At 44.6% G+C, this 19,265-nt stretch overlaps 1 protein-coding gene across 2 annotated transcripts in view; it reads left to right on the top strand.

The window, feature by feature from the left end:
- The first annotated feature begins 13,889 nt into the window (after nt 1–13,889).
- Nucleotides 13,890–19,265, top strand: part of LOC139581183 (complexin-1-like) — a 40,425-nt gene continuing 35,049 nt past the window's right edge. Inside the window, exons 1-2 of one of the 2 annotated variants that reach the window (XM_071410671.1) lie at nt 13,890–14,289; nt 15,188–15,292. In XM_071410671.1, coding sequence (XP_071266772.1) covers nt 15,262–15,292 — 31 coding nt within the window. In that variant the 5' untranslated portion in view covers nt 13,890–14,289; nt 15,188–15,261. Of the gene's footprint in view, nt 14,290–14,407; nt 14,432–15,187; nt 15,293–19,265 lie in introns of those variants that run through there. The other variant, XM_071410672.1, reaches the window with a different exon arrangement.

Raw genomic sequence — 19,265 nt, 5'->3', positions numbered from 1 at the left:
TGCTGTACTATGGTGTGTGTAGGGGCTAACTGTCAGATGTGTGCGTACTGGTAGCGAAGTCAGGTGCAGGAGAGCAGAGATTTGTGAACCAGTGCACACTTTATTTCGGCAAAAGTGCAAAACGCGCAAAACAGTAAAACAAGAATTATGTTCAACAATAAACATCTTTGTGAAAAAATAGCACGGAGAAAACAAGCCAGTCTGGCGCGTTAACGATACACACGTAACACAAACAATCTTACACAAAGACGTGATGGGGAACAGAGGAATAAATACATGTAGATTGATTGGGGAATGAAAACCAGGTGTGCAGAGAACAAGACAAAACAAATGGATATATAAAACATGGAGCGGCGATGGCTAGAAGGCCGGTGACGTCGACTGTGGAACGCCGCCCGAACAAGGAGAGGAGCCGACTTCGGCGGAAGTCGTGACACTAACTGATAATCCACAGTTTTCCCCTTGAACACTGTTTAACCACATAGTTAGCTCAGATCTCAATTATAATGGAGTTAACTGTCACAGAATAAGGTTTCCAAATATCAGGCCAAACTGTAGTGTATTAGGATCTAATTATTTGAAATGGTGAAATGATTGCTTCGGGGGTCATTTTATTTCCATAGCAATTTCCTACCGTCCACGCGAGTGCCTATTAACATCTAGTAGGCTTGCGACGAGTTAGGGCGCTGGAAATGGGGTTGAGGATGGGCTTACACCACATGCTACGGCTCAGAGGATCGTGGATTCAATTTTATTTTGTAATTTTTTAACGGCAGTCTATTTCGTCCTCCCCATCGGACGAGGAGAGGCGAGAAGGATCGGAGGACCAATGTGCAGAGTGGTAAGTTTCCATGATATTTAATAAACACGAAAACAATACACGATACAAAATAACAAATGAACTAACCGTAACAGTCCCGTGTGGCACAAACACTGACACAGGAAACAAACACCCACAAACCAAACGTGAAACCCCGGCTGCCTAAGTATGATTCTCAATCAGGGACAACGATTGACAGCTGCCTCTGATTGAGAATCATACCAGGCCAAACCCAAAATCCCAACATAGAAAACACACATAGACAACCCACCCCAACTCACGCCCTGACCATACTAAATAAATACAAAACAAGGGAAAATAAGGTCAGGAACGTGACAGAACCCCCCCCTCAAGGTGCGAACTCCGGGCGCACCACCTAAAACTCTAGGGGAGGGTCTGGGTGGGCGTCTGTCCGCGGTGGCGGCTCTGGCGCGGGACGTAGACCCCACTTCAACATTGTTTTTGTCCGCCTCCTTAATCGCCCCCGTGGCCGACCTTGGCCTGGGAACCCTAGCCATGGGTCCCGAATGGACAGGATACTCCGGCAGCACCGGAGTGAAAGACGACTCCGGCAGCGCCAGAGTAAAAGGCAATTCCGGCATCGCCGGCTTGACAGGCAGCTCTGGCAGCTCCCGGCTGACTGACGGCTCCGGCAGGTCCTGGCTGACTGACAGTTCCGGCAGGTCCTGGCTGGCTGGCTCTGGCAGGTCCTGGCTGTCTGACAGTTCCGGCAGGTCCTGGCTGGCTGACAGCTCTGGCAGGTCCTGGCTGGCTGACAGCTCTGGCAGGTCCTTGCTGGTTGGCTCTGGCAGGTCCTTGCTGGTTGGCTCTGGCAGGTCCTGGCTGACTGGCTCTGGCTGCTCCTGGCTGGCTGGCTCTGGCAGCTCCTGGCTGGCTGGCTCTGGCAGCTCCTGGCTGGCTGGCTCTGGCAGCTCCTGGCTGGCTGGTGGCTCTGGCAGCTCCTGACTGACGGACGGCTCTAGCGGCTCCTGACTGACGGACGGCTCTAATTGCTCGGGACAGACGGGCGGCTCTGACGGCTCGGGACAGACGGGCGGCTCAGACAACGCTGGGCAGGCAGGCAGCTCAGACGGCGCTGGGCAGGCAGGCAGCTCAGCCGGCGCTGGGCAGGCAGGCAGCTCAGACAGCGCTGGGCAGGCAGGCAGCTCAGACAGCGCTGGGCAGGCAGGCAGCTCAGACGGTGCTGGGCAGGCAGGCAGCTCAGACAGTGCTGGGCAGGCAGACAGCTCAGACAGCTCTGGGCAGATGAGAGACTCTGGCTGCACTGGAGAAGAGGAAGGCTCTGACAGCGCTGGACAGGCGGGAGCAACTGTAGAGAGAACCCGGAGAGACAGCCTGGTGCGGGGGGCTGCCACCGGAGGACTGGTACGTGGAGGTGGCACCGGATATACCGGACCGTGAAGGAGTACAACAGCTCTTGAGCACCGAGCCTGCCCAACCTTACCTGGTTGAATGTTCCCCGTAGCCCTGCCAGTGCGGCGAGGTGGAATAGCCCGCACTGGGCTATGCTGGCGAACCGGGGACACCATTTGTAAGGCTGGTGCCATGTACGCCGGCCCGAGGAGACGCACTGGAGACCAGATGTGTTGAGCCGGCTTCATGACCCCCGGCTCGATGCCCAAACCAGCCCGGCCAGTGCGGTGAGGTGGAATAGCCCGCACTGGGCTAAGCAAGCGTACTGGGGACACCGTGCGCTCCACCGCATAACACGGTGCCTGACCAGTACGACACCCTCTCACTCCACGGTAAGCACGGGGAGTTGGCTCAGGTCTCCTACCCGGCTTAGCCACACTCCGCGTGTGCTCCCCCCCCCCCCCCCCCAAGAAATTTCTGGGTCTGACTCTCGGGCTTCCAACCGCGTCGCCGCGCTGCCTCCTCATACCAGCGCCTCTCTGCCTTCGCTGCCTCCAACTCTGCCTTGGGACGGCGATATTCCCCTGGCTGAGCCCAGGGTCCCTTGCCGTCCAGAATCTCCTCCCAAGTCCATGAGTCCTGTGTCTTTTTCCGCTGCTGCTGCTGTCCTTTCCCACTCTGCTTGGTCCTTTGGTGGTGGGTGTTTCTGTAACGGCAGTCTATTTCGTCCTCCTCATCGGACGAGGAGAGGCGAGAAGGATCGGAGGACCAATGTGCAGAGTGGTAAGTTTCCATGATATTTAAGAAACACGAAAACAATACACGATACAAAATAACAAATGAACTAACCGTAACAGTCCCGTGTGGCACAAACACTGACACAGGAAACAAACACCCACAAACCAAACGTGAAGCCCCGGCTGCCTAAGTATGATTCTCAATCAGGAACAACGATTGACAGCTGCCTCTGATTGAGAATCATACCAGGCCGAACCCAAAATCCCAACATAGAAAACACACATAGACAACCCACCCCAACTCACGCCCTGACCATACTAAATAAATACAAAACAAGGGAAAATAAGGTCAGGAACGTGACAAATTTTCTGTTTTAACCCTACCCCAAACCTTAACCCTTGTCATAACCACGCCAAATTAATACCTAAATGGTTAACTTTATCCCAAACCTTAACCATTAACTTAACAAGTGCACAATCCTCTCCTTTGTCTTGATCACGTTGAGGGAGAGGTTGTTATCCTGGCACCACACTGCCAGGTCTCTGACCTCCTCCCTATAGGCTATCTCATCGTTGTTGGTGATTGTGTCTGTCACAATCACTGTGTCACGCCCTGGCCTTAGTATTCTTTGTTTTCTTTATTATTTTAGTTAGGTCAGGGTGTGACATGGGTAATGTTTGTGTTTTGTCTCGTTTTGGGTGGTTATATGGTAAAGGGGGTGTTGGGTTTAGTGTATGGGTTTGTGTTGAGTGAATGTTTGTAGGTATGTCTATGGTTGCCTGAGTGGTTGTCAATCAGAGACAGATGTCTTTAATTTGTCTCTGATTGGGAGCCATATTTAAGGCAGCCATAGGCATCATGCGTTTGTGGGTAATTGTCTATGTGTAGTGTTTGTGTCAGCACTATTTGTCTATATAGCTTCACGGTTGTCAGTTTGTTATTTTGTTAGTTTGTGTATAGTGTTCGTTTCGTGTTTTCTCTCTTCTAAATAAAAGAAGATGTATGTTTCACACGCTGCGCCTTGGTCCAATCTCTCACCGCAAGACGATCGTGACAGAATTACCCACCAACGCGGGACCAAGCAGCGTGTCAAGCGGCAACAGGAGCGATACACACAGGATTTATGGCAATGGGAGCAGGATCTGGGCTACACTACGTGGGAGGAGATCGACAGGTGGGCGATCGACCCAGGGCGAGTGCCGGAGCCCGCCTGGGATTCTCTGGCGCAGTGCGAGGAGGGATACCGGCGAATGGAGGCAGCACGAAGACGCGGTAGGAAGCCTGTGAGTCAGCCCCAAAAATTTCTTGGAGGGGGGCTAAAAGGGAGTGTGGCGAAGTCAGGTAGGAGACCTGCGCCTAATCCCTGTACTTACCGTGGAGAGCGAGAGTACGGGCAGACACCGTGTTACGCAGTAGAGCGCATGGTGTCTGCTGTACGTGTTCATAGCCCGGTGCGGGTTATTCCACCTCCCCGCACTGGCAGGGCTAGATTGAGGATTGAGCCGGATGTCATGAAGCCGGCCCAACGCATCTGGTCACCAGTGCGTCTCCTCGGGCCGGCTTACATGGCACCAGCCTTACACATGGTGTCCCCGGTTCGCCTACATAGGAGGTTATTCCACCTCCCCGCACTGGTCGGGCGACGGGGAGCATACAACCAGGTAAGGTTGGGCAGGCTCAGTGCTCAAGGGAGCCAGTACGCCTCCTCCTGTGTGTCCCCAGAGTCCTGTGCGTCCTGTTGCTGCTCCCCGCACTAGCCCTGAGATGCGTGTCCCCAGCCCGGTACCACCAGTACCGGCACCACGCACTAGGCCTAATGTGCGTCTCCAGGGTCCAGTATGCCCTGTTCCCTCTCCCCGCACTAGCCCTGAGATGTGTGTCCCCAGCCCGGTACCACCAGTGCCGGCACCACGCACTAGGCCTAATGTGCGTCTCCAGGGTCCAGTATGCCCTGTTCCTTCTCCCCGCACTAGCCTGAAGGTGCGTGTCCTTAGCCCGGTACCTCCAGTTCCGGCACCACGCACCAGGCATACAGTGTGCCTCAGCCGGCCAGAGCTGCCCGTCTGCCAAGCACCGTCAGAGCTGCCCGTCTGCCAAGCACCGTCAGAGCTGCCCGTCTGCCAAGCACCGTCAGAGCTGCCCGTCTGCCAAGCACCGTCAGAGCTGCCCGTCTGCCAAGCACCGTCAGAGCTGCCCGTCTGCCAAGCACCGTCAGAGCTGTCCGTCTGCCAAGCACCGTCTGAGCTGCCCGTCTGCCAAGCACCGTCTGAGCTGCCCGTCTGCCCCGAGCCGCTAGAGCCGTCCGCCAGACAGGATCAGCCAGAGCCGTCCGCCAGACAGGATCAGCGAGAGCCGTCCGCCAGACAGGATCAGCCAGAGCCGTCCGCCAGACAGGATCAGCCCGAGCCGTCCGCCAGACAGGATCAGCCCGAGCCGTCCGCCAGACAGGATCAGCCCGAGCCGCCCTCCAGCCATGAGCAGCCCGAGCCGCCCTCCAGCCATGAGCAGCCCGAGCCGCCCGCCAGCCATGAGCAGCCCGAGCCGCCCGCCAGCCATGAGCAGCCCGAGCCGCCCGCCAGCCATGAGCAGCCCGAGTCGCCCGCCAGCCATGTGACGTTTTGGTGCAGTATATTGTATGTGAATGTGTTATGTGGTCTGACACATATCACTTAGCACAATGTGCTCCATCAGAAGCATGTCAGAAATTATTCAGAAGTGGAATAATCATGGCAGCAAAGGTGTTTAAATAAAAGGTATGTAGTGTGTGTGTGTGTGTGTGTGTGTGTGTGTGTGTGTGTGTGTGTGTGTGTGTGCATGGAGGTAAACTCTCCCCAAGGGTTGCTAAGGAAAGTTCCTCGATAATTGCTCGTGATAATTTGAGTGTGTGGTCATCACTCACACCACCTCAAGTCTTTCCCACAATACACCTTAAGTCTTAACTGTAATTAAAATCAAATAAAAAAATCGAAACAATAACATTTTATTGGTCACAGGCTTCGTAGACTAACAGTGAAATGCTTAGTTACGGGTCCTTTTCAAACAATGCAGGGATAAAGATAAGATAAAAAATTTAAAATAGTAACACTGTGAAAAACAAATAAAAAATAATGAGTGAAAATAGCATGGCTGTATACAGGGAGTAGAAAATAACATGGCTACAGTACATACAGTACAGAGAGTACTGAGTAGATGTGCAGTGGTATGAGATAATTGAGGTAGCTATGTACTGTACATATAGGTAGGGATAAAGTGACTAGGCAACAGGATAGATAATAGACAGTAGAAGCAGCGTGTGTGTGTGTGTGTGTGTGTGTGTGTGTGTGTGTGTGTGTGTGTGTGTGTGTGTGTGTGTGTGTGTGTGTGTGTGTGTGTGTGTGTGTGTGTGTGTGTGTGTGTGTGTTGGGGTGTCAGTGTAAGTATGTGTGGGTAGAGTCCAGTGTGTGTGCGTAGAGTCTGTGCAAGAGAGTTAGTGCAAAACAGGGTCAATGCGGGCTTAATGACTCCTAATTATTTTAAGTGTACTTGTTAGTCACACATTTTCATATGCTAGCTAGCTGCTGACCGGAAGGCAGCTATTTGGATTTAGCATTACAATATTCGTCGTCCGCCGCATCATAAAACATTTCTGGAAATGCAAACCATGTCCTTTAAGGCATATTATGTAAATAACTCACATGCTAATGAAGCCAAGACAATGCCGACATATTTCAAGGAGTCATTTGGGTGTCATATTATGACCTATTTGCACACTTTCCCTTATTAAATCGAGACCCCCACATCTCCCACGCAATATGCTGCAAGGTATCATTCATTTAATAGTGCAACCTCAATAATGCATATTAATAAAGCTAAGTCCAACTCCAATAATACGCAACAGCACCAAAGGGATTGACACGCTAGGGATTACTATTCAGTAACTATCCACCTTAAAGTATCAGGCTGATATTATATTACTTGACTCAGATTGACATTTACTCATTGCACCTTAATTGATTTCCTTATTCTTACCCACAAAAATATTATTATTAAATGACACTATTATATTTAGGCAATAAGGCCCGAGAAGGTGTGGTATATTGGCAATATACCACGGCTAGGGATGTTCTTATACACGAGTGCCTGGACACAGCCCTTAGCCGTGGTATATTGGCCATTTATCACAAACCCCAGAGGTGCCTTATTGCTATTATAAACTGGCTACCAATGTAATTAGAGCAGTAAAAATATATGTTGTCATATCTGTGGTATACGGTCTGATATACCAAGGCTGCCATCCAGTTAGCATTCAGGGCTGGAGCCACCCAGTTTATAATTATTAGTATTATTAGTATTGTTCTTTTACTCCTTATGGTTCTGAAATGAATGGATGGGTGTAAGCAATACTGTATGGTTACAGCATCACCTGTCGACCATATTTCTTCCTCGTATTCAGTCATTTCAGATCTGCAAGGTGTGCTCAACGAGGAACCCAAAGGATAGAAGCATAGGGCTTCCATTAGGAGGAAACCCAAATACCAGGATGTAATATGCCCACCATAATATCCTCCATTGGTTGGAGATTAGGCCATGATGATAGGATGATGGATACCAACTTCCTGGTTATTTACCCACCACCATCCTTCCAGTCATGGGTCAGTAAACAGCAAGCAAACATCCCTGTCCTTTCCAGAGTTAACAGGAGAGCAGGGAGTAGACAGCTGAGGTGAGCCTCATTCCAACAGTACCCTATAGCATCCCTGTGTCCTCCACTAGGTGATCATATTTAACACACAATCTCCAGGGAAATTTCACACATCAAGTGGGATCATAGGCTCCAGAAGGCGGAACGGGCAACGGAACACACATGTCAACAGTGTCTGTGAATTACCCACCTTAATTTAGAGGCCAACTCACCATTTTAAGGCAAAGGTTAGCTTGGGCAGGGCATCCATTACGATGACCGTGTCTCTAGTCTTTTGTAATACACAGGAAACTGTAGCTGACTAAACTCAACTCCACGATTTATGATGGAGTTGAGCGGCGACTGTGGACAGACTGGAGCTCCGATGTCACATAAAGTTACGTTTTTATCAAAAACGGTCATGTGTAATTGCATGCAATCCTTTGGGTGCTGGAATCAAATGAAGTTTTGACAAAAACTTAATTTTATGTGACGTTGGAGCTCCAGTCCGTCCACACTAGTCATTGCTCAACTGCATTGTAAATAAATGGTGTATTTTAAGGGAGAATGCAAGCACACTCATTCGGTTTGCCTAACCAAACTGAAGGATGCTGATGCCTTATTAAGGAACCTGAAGTCGTATTACCAGGTCGAAACATTGCAACATTGGGAGTCGTATTTCCCTTGGTAACGTGTTAAACCAATTTTATATACAGTATGTAGGATGTATACGTTTTACTGGAAGTGCTCTTTGAACAGTTGAGTGTTTGGTTTAAAATGAGTGACTTTCTAGAAACTGAAGATGGGTAACCAGGTAAACAAGATGATGATCGCAAATCCAGACAGGTGAATGGCTCGAAAGTCAAAAAACAGCAACCTATGTTCTTAAGAAGCAAGAATACCTTGGGATTTGGCTTACAATTGGGAATTTCACTGGTCTATATTACCTACTGGTGCATAATTATGAAGAAAAGTCTATGGCTGGTGTTCAAAAAAACAAGTTAGGGAAATCATGTAAGTCATAGAATTGAGCCAATTTAAAATCCAAAACAATATTGTAATGAGTGGCAAAATCAATTAATCGGTAATCAATATCTGTTTGTGATGAGATATTGAAAGGGATGCATGATAGTCTAGTACTGAGTTGGCCTCTGGATTGGTTGGAAACCTTTAATTATGTTTATGAGCAGTTGTTTCTTTGAGTTGGAATAAATTGACTTTGAATACCTAATAACCTGTTCGAATGTGACTTCAAAGTGTGAACAATACAAACGCAACTGATAACACCGGTTAATTGTAGTCATGAAAATAATAAATTTTCATCTAATATTCATTTTCATCTAATGTGTTAGTGGTTTTGACTGTGGAGCTATAACCTATTTCAGTCAATACAAAGCAATAATGCTGTCTGAGTTAACTCCGGTTTTATGTCCGCTTTTAAAATTGTGAGGTTCGGGGGAAACCTCTGTGGGGAATTTCAGGGTAAGTCTAATTACCTGGTTTTGGCAAGCCTGTTCAATCCCAACCTCACTGTTATTGTGATTCTCAAAATGAAGCCAGTGAGAAAGACAAAAAAGGAAAATTAAATATTATCTACATGCACCATAATTTTAGGGAACATATCAATCTACTACGGTGTAACGCTGGAGTCCCCTCAAAAACAATCCAGGGTTTTTCTTTATTTTGTACATTGTAGAATAATAGTGAAAACATTGAAACTATGAAATAACACATATGGAATCATGTAGAAACCACAAAAGTGTTAAACAAATCCAAATGTATTTTAGATTTTAGATTCTTCAAAGTAGCCACCCTTTGCCTTAATGATAGCTTGGCACACTTGACATTGTCTCAACCAGCTTCATGAGGAATGCTTTTCCAACAGTCTTGAAGGATTTCTCACAAACGCTGAGCACCCATCACTCTCCTTGGTCAAATAGCCCTTACACAGCCTGGAGGTGTGTTTAGGGTCATTGTCCTGTTGAAAAACAAATGATAGTCCCACTAAGCCCAAACCAGATGGGATTGCGTTTCGCTGCAGAATGCTGCGGTAGCCATGCTGGTTAAGTGTGCCTTGAATTCTAAATGAATCACAGACAGTGTCACCAGCAAACCACCCTCACACCATAACACCTCCTCCTCCATGCTTTACTGTGGGTAATACACATGCGGAGATCATCCGTTCACCCACACCGGGTCTGACAAAGACACGGTGGTTGGAACCAAAAATCTCCAATTTGGACTCCAGACCAAAGGACAAATTTCCACCGGTCTAATGTCCATTGCTCGTGTTTCTTCGCCCAAGCAAGTCTCTTCTTCTTATTGGTGTCCTAGTGGTTTCCTTGCAGCAATTTGACGATGACGGCCTGATTCACACAGTCTCCTGTGAACAGTTGATTTTGAGATGCGTCTCAAAATGAATAATTTATTAATTCATGAATTTATTTGGGCTGCAATTTCTGAGGCTGGTAACTCTAATGAACTTATCCTCTGCAGCAGAGGTAACTCTGGGTCTTCCATTCCTGTGGCGATCCTCATGAGAGCCAGTTTCATCATAGCGCTGGATGTTTTTGCATTCTTGAAATGTTCCGTATTGACTGACCTTCATGTCCTAAAATAATGATGGACTGTCATTTGCTTATTTGAGCTGTTCTTGCCATAATTTGGACTTGGTCTTTTACCAAATAAGGCTATCTTCTGTATACCACCCATACCTTGTCACAACACAACTGATTGGCTCAAACGCATTAAGAAGGAAAGAAATTCCACAAATTAACTTTTAAGAAGGCACACCTGTTAATTGAAATGCATTCCAGGTGACAACCTCATGAAGCTGGTTGAGAGAATGCCAAGAGTGTGCAAAGCTGACATCAAGGCAAACTTTGAAGAACGACTTTGAAGAATCTCAAATATAAAACATATTTAGATTAGTTTAACACTATTTTGGTTACAACATGATTTCATATGTGTTATTTCATAGTTGTGATGTCTTCACTATTGTTCTACAATGTAGAAAATAGTAAAAATAATGAAAACCCTTGAATGAGTAGGTGTGTCCAAACTTTTGACTGGTACTGTATATGCACATGTTCAAACTTCAATTGCACGTGAAAGGAGGCCTTAAATTCTGTAGATCTGTAGAGGTCCCTAATGATATTTAGCTCGCGAACTATAGTACAAACGATGAATGACATTACAGCTTATTGTGGTAGACTTACATGGTTAGCAATTCCAACCACACAGCCTTTGACCATGATTGGAATCAACAGGGTGGTGGTTTGTTTGATATTAAAAGCCAAAGTTTCAATGGGCTAATGCAATGCACAGAAATTGCACTTAGTACAGTACTGTATAGCAAATCCAAGGCACCCTGATGCTAATAAGTACAACAACGATGGTAACAATGATCAAGATAATACAGTACCAACAAAGCCCATCAATTAATCTGTTTGCATTGTCCATTACTCTGTGAGCCGATGTTTTTCACGTGGGCAAGGGCTCACTAAAAGCAATGGATGATGCAGCGGTGCCCGTTCAGCACTCAGTGGGTGGAGAAAGGAATATCTCAAAATGTCAGGTTTTGAATTTCATAGGAATCTGACACCCACGTTGATCTGTAATCCCGGCTATTACAGAGCTTTAGTTTCATCACTTGGGTTGCCATGCACACACAAACAGGTGGCTTTGAAACCAGTCTTGGGAGAGTACTACAGCACCAGGGTACTTTATAGTCATGGCACCTTGTTGATTTGTCTGCGCACAAGCTGGCGGCGTGTTGCTGTGTGTTCTCTCCTATGAATGATGTACTTTTAAAGACTATAGAGTGTCTACTGTGTACATACATTACCAGTCAAAAGTTTGGACACACCTACTCATTCAAGGGTTTTTCTTTATTTTTACTATTATCTACACTGTAGAATGATAGTGAAGACATCAAAACTATGAAATAACACACATGGAATCATGTAGTAACCAAAAAAGTGTTAAAGAAATCCAAAAATATTTTATATTTGAGATTCTTCAAAGTAGCCACCCTTTGTCTTGATGACAGCTTTGCACAATCTTGGCATTCTCTCAACCAGCTTCATGAGGTAGTCACCTGGAATTCATTTCAATTAACAGGTGTGCCTTGTTAAAAGTTAGTTTGTGGAATTTCTTTCCTTCTTAGTACGTTTGAGCCAATCAGTTGTGTTGTGACAAGGTAGGGGTGGTATACAGAAGATAGCCCTATTCAGTAAAAGACAGAGTCCATGTTATGGCAAGAACAGCTCAAATAAGCAAAGAGAAACAACAGTCCATCATTACTTTAAGACATGAAGGTCGGTCAATATGGAACATTTCAAGAACTTTTAAAGTTTCTTTAAGTGCAGTCGCAAAACCCACCATGAAACTGGCTCTCATGAGGACCGCCACAGGAAAGGAAGACCCAGAGTTACCTCTGTTACAGAGGAAAAGTTCATTAGAGTTAACTGCACCTCATATTGCAGCCCAAATAAATGCTTCACAGAGTTCAAGTAACAGACATATCTCAAAACCAACTGTTCAGAGGGGACTGCGTGAATCAGGCCTTCATGGTCGAATTGCTGCAAAGAAACAACCGCTAAAGTACGCCAATAACAACAAGAGACTTGCTTGGGCCAAGAAACACGAGCAATGGACATTAGACCGGTGGAAATATGTCCTTTGGTCTGTTGAGTCCAAATTTGAGATTTTTGTTTCCAATTGTCTTGTCTTTGTGAAACGTAGAGTATTTGAACAGATTATCTCTGCATGTGTAGTTCCCACCGTGAAGCATGGAGGAGGAGGTGTGATGGTGTGGGGTGCTTTGCTTGTGACACTGTCTGTGATTTATTTAGGATTCAAAGCACACTTAAACAGCATGGCTACCATTGCATTCTGCAGCGATACACCATCCCATCTGGTTTGTGCTTAGTAGGACTATAATTTGTTTTCAACAGTACAATGAAACAACACACCTCCAGACTGTGTAAGGGCTATTTGACCAATAAGGAGAGTGATGGAGTGCTGCATCAGATGACCTGGTCTCCACAATCACCTGACCTGAACCCAAATGAGATGGTTTGGGATGAGTTGGACCGCAGAGTGAATGAAAAGCAGCCAACAAGTGCTCAGCATACATGGGAACTCCTTCAAGAGTTTCCAACTCCTGTTGGAAAAGCATTCCAGGTGAAGCTGGTTGGACGAATGCCAAAAGTGTGCCAAGTTGTCATTAAGGCAAAGGGTGGCTACTTCGAAGAATCTAAAATCTAAAATATATTTTGATTTGTTTAACACATTTTTGTTTACTACATGCCTCCATATGTGTTAGTTCATAGTTTTGATGTCTTCGCTATTATTCTACAATGTAGAAAATAGTACAAATAAAGAAAACTCCTTGAATGAGTAGGTGTGTACAAACTTTTTGCTGGTACTGTATGTGTCTGCATAGCCGCAACTCAAGACCTGTACCTATGCCTTTTGCTAATTCAACTTTTAAACTGGGAGAGTTTTACGTTGAATGGGGGATGACTCAACCCTACCCATCTTTAATCTAAGTGGAAGAAAGGTTAGGTCAATGTAAATCTAACAAGACCAAGAAAATATTGCAAGACTCCAGATGAGCGCACATAGAATTCCATTCTCTAATCTGTCAGTCAAAGTTTAACAGGCAACGAGGATCAGCTGAATTAACTATTAATTCCACCATTTTATTCGCTAATGGTGGCCAATATTCCGCTTTTCATTTTCAATTGCAGTAAATTACATCATTGTCATGTTGAAAATATCGACACAAGCCCATACATGATGTTGCTACAGTATTAATACCGTACATGGCCAATACAATGTTGGAGGGAAGCCTTTCTAAGGTTTGAACTAGACCAACTGGTTGCCAGTGATGGGTTAATGTAATGTGAACCCGGTGCAATCTGGTTAAGTCTAATGTGTCAATGATGTGATAACAGAGGTACTCAAGACATTCTCTGACAATGGGTAAGTAGGTATACACGTTATTATTTGCTTTTTACAGCCAGCACTGAAGAAAAATGCAATGTCTATGTGTAGCCTAATGAAAGGCTACCTAATGAAAGGCTACCTAATGAAAGGCTACCTAATGAAAGGCTACCCTAGATGGATGTCACCGTAGATATAAAACATCTATGGATGTCACCTTCAAAATGATTCATTCAACCACATAGGTACACAAAAACATGCATGGCAAAATAGAATGTACGTCAGAAATGGTATAAAGGCAGCAAGGCAGGTATATAGGTGGTCATAAAAGCTTCAACTTGGTAGCCTTTTCATGGTTGTGGGCTGAGGCTGGGTTGTCGGCTTTATTCCAGTAAACTACTCAAGAAGACGCTATTAGACCGAAAGGGGAGGGGTGCACAAAGACTCACTGGGCCGCGTCAATAATAATCGCTCTCTATCGGTCAGAACGTGGGACGTTTCAGAAGGGAGCTCTCCATGTGATTGATTCAGTGAGTTTCTTCATCAGCGGCAGGCAAGGCAGCTGCAGTTCCCCTCATAAACACACTCATATAGCCAGTGTGCAAGAAGGAGCAAGGACGTCCCTTTTCGCAAGCAAACCGGAGGTGCCAAGCGTGTGCACTTAATATAATAGTCTGCCATTGCAAGAGAACTTCATTTCCTTGAGTCTTATTGTCGTTTTTGAAAGATTCCAATCGCCGGACAGGTAATTATGAGCAATGACGAAAACCCTGCTGCCGGGTTTACTATGCTGTAGGACGATAACGGGGCTCTCCACTAGCAATGGTGCTGAAATCTGCCTTTGATGTACAGGGAAGTGGTTCTGTATCACCGCGATCATTTCCATGGTGCGTTCACAAATGCAACGCCTTTATTAATCGGTTATATGTTGAAATTCACAGACAATCGAATGCATATGCTATTCTTGCAATAGGCTACATACAATAAAAAGGCATGGTTATTGTGCATGAAAGAACACCGTAGGTTATAGGAACCGTACGAACATTGATCGGTTGGTTGACAAAACATTTGGAATCGTAAAAAGATACATTCTACGTCGGCTATTGGAAGATGGAAGTTTTCATATATAGTACCAGTGGCAGGTGTATAGTTTCATAACTGAATAATTATGAGGAGGGTTATTGTGTGTTTTGGTCATCATCCTTTACCTCTCTCTGTGCTACTCCAGAGAAATTTGGAGACCTCAAAAAAATAGTTTGGGTTTTAAGTGTCGGTGAAACATTTTTGACTTTGCGAGTAGCCTACCAATAAGAACACACGTTGCTTCATAATTTGCATTATCCCTAAACATGGTTTAGGCAAAAAAAATCCTACTAAGTAGATGCAGGACAATTGTGACCACATTGTCATTTGTGCTCCTGACAAACGGTACATGCATGATTGTGCGTGCTTCTGTATTTATGTTCGAGGTCTGGTAGCCTATATTTTACTGGCCCTTGGTGTCCTTCATATCAATGAATTCTTATGGAAATATGGCTGAATATTGTTTTTAAAAGTTTCCTCAGAGTTAAGGGTTTCGGTCAAGACAAGTTACAAGTTTCAGTGGGAAACTTAACACTGACCGCTTTTCTTCTTTACTTTAGATCTGGCAACAAAGGACTATTTCTCCTGCTGGAGACCGCGAGGATAAAGAAAGCAGGAATTTAACGCCATTATCATGGATTTTGTTATGAAGCAAGCTTTGGGAGGTAAGTGTACCTTACGATACTACTGCCTGTTGACACCATACAGACAGTCTATGGCTCTTGTCTATGGGGGAGATTGGGGAGCGTCTGAGTGAGATCATGCGTGTCAGACTATGGGGCATGATGGGGTCCGTTAAAACGACTGAAACAACTTTGTTCATATTGGTTAATGGGTTTTTGGGAATAAACAGTTAGCACATTATACTGTTACCTTTATCACGTGTACAATCTGGCAATGTGCACTTGGAATAATAGCTTTGCCAGTTGATCACTGAAGGCGAGATAAGGCAAGATATGTTTCTTGGTGAAATTTGAGCATGGTCATTTATATATTTAGAATTTTTAGATGTTTATTGATAGATTATGTGAAATGGATCATAACATTTTGAATAAACACTGTTTTGGTTATGCACAATTGCACACTGCCACTCCAACAGTTAGTCCCTTTTTTGCGCGCTCTTGCATTTCAGTATCTGAAGACGACGCATTGCACATGTTATAAAGCCCAAACCCATAAAGAGCTATTTACTCTACCATGAAGGTGAGCTGGAGCATAATGGTTGAACAAGTTGTCGTTCCTATAAACGAATACAGTGGTATCCTACCTGTAGCCTTCCAGTTAGCACCATAACAAAACATCAGTTTGGCAGTGTAACTGATTGTTGCCGATCATAATTACGGTGCAGTACAGTACATCTTGACTTTTTGCAACACTGGTCCTCATCTTGACATGCTGACTACACATTTTTCAGCTGCAAAGAGCCTAACCAACGCAAATTCAATCTTCAACAATTGCATTAGTGCACATTAAATATGCATGATTTTCTTTTGATAATTGTTTGATTACCATATAGAGTAATGCATTTTTTCATGAATGTAACAAATTGATCCCACTGTATCATCAATATGCTAATCAATCTAGTGGATGGTGAAGTTAGTGTCTTGTATGGAGAGGTGCTAAACCTAGAGATAGACTGTAATACAGTAATCCCCTCACACACACACACCCTTGTCGCCCCCCAAAACGTGTCATCGGTGGCTTTTTACAGCCGTGTGTTCTGAGTCACGATGATGGATATGCGGGAGAACCAACCCTGGCTGAGTAGGGACAGCAGGGGGGCTCAAAGGAGGGATGGGATTCGTTTCATTTAACAGATAACACACTAAAAACAAATGGTTCTTTATAGTCCCAATTAAGAGTTCTTTGGCTTGTAACCATAGCGGGTCCCTTTTTGGTGCTCATAAGATTCTAAATGGAAACTGTGTGGTGCTATAAAGAACCATTTTCTAAGGTTCTATAAATAACCATTAAAGGGGCAGTACAGTCAAAACTGTAATTTTCCTATTTAAATTTGTTTTTCTTCTCCATACTATGAGGTCGAAATGACACTGAAATTGCTAAAATTATGAGAATGCCCTTTTAGTGTAAAGAGCTTTTTGAGGAAAAAAAAACGCCTGGAATTTCAGCCTGTTCAGGTGGAATGGAGTTTTTGGCCCACAGCATGACATCACAATCTGATTATCCTGACCAATGACCAGTCATCTTTTATTTGTATACGTTTCCTCTTACTTTGAATGGGTAAGTGGGGTAGGCTCTAGATTTTAGATGATCCTATCCGCCAATAAGTGCTAAATATATTTAAATTTGTATCACACCCAAACGATCAGACTGAGCATTTCAATGGCAAAAAGAGGCTCAGGGAAATAAATTATTAAAATGATGGAAAATATATTTTTATGAAATAAATATACTCAGTTATGATTTAAAAAATAAAAATACTGCATGGGGGCTTCCGCTATGGTAACAACCCTTTTTGGGGCTATATAGAACCCTTTTTATGGTTATTTTAGAACCTTTATGGAGAATAGTTCTATAAACAGCCTTTCTCAATCTCAAAGGTTCTACTCCCTATATACTGAGTGTACAAAACATTAGGAACACCTGCTCTTTCCATGACATAGACTGACCAGGAGAATCCAGGTCAAAGCTATAATCCCTTATTGATGTCACCTCAATTGATGTCACCACTTCAATCAGTGTAGATGAAGGGGAGGAGACAGGTTAACAAATATATTTTTAAGCCTTGTGACAATTGAGACATGGATTGTGTATACATAGCCATATAGCCATGTTATTTTTAATCACTTTTTATTTGTTATTCACTGTGCCAAATTTTTTATTTTGTGTATATAAAACAACACGTACGTATGCCTTTCACTGTTAGTCTACACCTGTTTTCTACAAAGAATGTGACAAATAAAATTTGATTTGATCTTTGTAGATTGTTTTGAAGAACCATACAAGTTTTTTTCATTCTGTAAGCCTTATTATATTGTTAAATTTCCTTAACCATTATCATTGTGCTAATTGACAAGTTGAATCAAGTGAGCTACCTCTGGAACAGCTGGGGGTCCCTGAGGAGAGAATTGAGAACCACCGATTTAGTCAACCATTCTTTCACAAAACACCGTCACTGAACATAGTCATATATAACATGTAATGGCATAACACAACAGACTAGATAAACTGGAAGGACACTCTCACTCACGGTTGCACAAAAAGATGTGAGCAAACCACACCACAAAATATTTGAATGAGCTGCTGCTAAAAGAGCAAAGAACCCTTTTGTGAACTACAAAGAACCATTGAAGAGCTGAAAGGGTTCTTTGAGTCATTATGGTTCCACATAGAACCATCACCCTTCCCAAAGAAGCCTTGTCGGGGCCCCTGGTCCGGTACACAGCTACATCGATAAAGTAAAGTAGAATCCACTATATGCAAAGGGATTTCACACTTGAGGAAATTGAGCAGTGGTGCCAAGGTCCTAACCGTCAGCAGTTTGGAGACATGTTCTTCGTTATTACTTTCCTACATATATGGGAAATGAGTAAGGAAGAAGATTGCCCTTTGGTTGATGAAGTTTGTCTTGTTTCCCCCTCTTAATAGCCTTGTATTGTGTCTACCTGATTATTCTGAAGACACAACATGTTCATGTTTTTAAATGTATGTAAATTGTAAAGTCTTTTGTCTGTAATGTCTTTTTTATTATATGTCGGACCCCAGTAAGACTAGCTGTCGCCATGGGAACCGAATGAATAAAATAAAATACAAAATAAAATAAATAGTGATGAGATTTTCAGCCTTTGTTCAAAATACAGGCGTACAGGATGTTCATATGACTCTCTTTTGTGGCTGAAACACCACATGTTCACAACTACAGTACAGAATGCGCTACAGATAGAGGAACAATGCTTTGTGGGGCCCGCAGAGCTCATGGCCGTACAGTCAAACAAATACACTGTGTATTATAAAGGGGCCGTTGAACGTTACCAAAATATACTTGGAAAAAGGAATCAGCACTCTACCCATCATCCCTCGGTGGCTTCTATGCTCGGGGCAGATAATACAGACATACTGAGCTTTAAACAGGCTTTTACATCATCAGGCCTCCCAAGTAGACATTGATCAGTATTACTGTAGATAATACAGCTGGGACTGAGCTGATATGATGGCGAGGTGAGCCCTGGGGTGGGCAAAATATTTAGTGTCACAAGGTTACCTAGAAGGGGAGGGAGGACGCAAAGGGCCCCAATCTTGGAGTAGTCAGTGGGACGTGAGAGTGACCTCCTGCCCTTCACTGTCTGTAGCATCAGCTGGAATCCAGCTGGAATCCACTTGTAAAGTCTTTACTCACACAACAGAGACACTTGAAAATATGCTAAATGTATTAAACACACACAGAGCTAGATTTTCACACGCATGCCATTTGTATGCTCTTAGAAACTCAACTACGCACGCACATACGCACGCACGCACGCGCACACGCACACGCACACGCACACGCACACACACACACACACACACACACACACACCCCACCACCCAAAATATATATGTGGACCCACATGCGGTAAACCTCTTCCTCTCCAACATCAGCCGCAACATCAACCACACCCCAAGCAGTCCCTTTCCCCC

The sequence above is a fragment of the Salvelinus alpinus genome, chromosome 7 (genome assembly GCF_045679555.1).
Source record: "Salvelinus alpinus chromosome 7, SLU_Salpinus.1, whole genome shotgun sequence".
Taxonomy (NCBI): Eukaryota; Metazoa; Chordata; class Actinopteri; order Salmoniformes; family Salmonidae; genus Salvelinus; species Salvelinus alpinus.
Note: the sequence above shows the minus strand (reverse complement) of the source record. Positions and strands in the feature narration are given on the sequence as shown.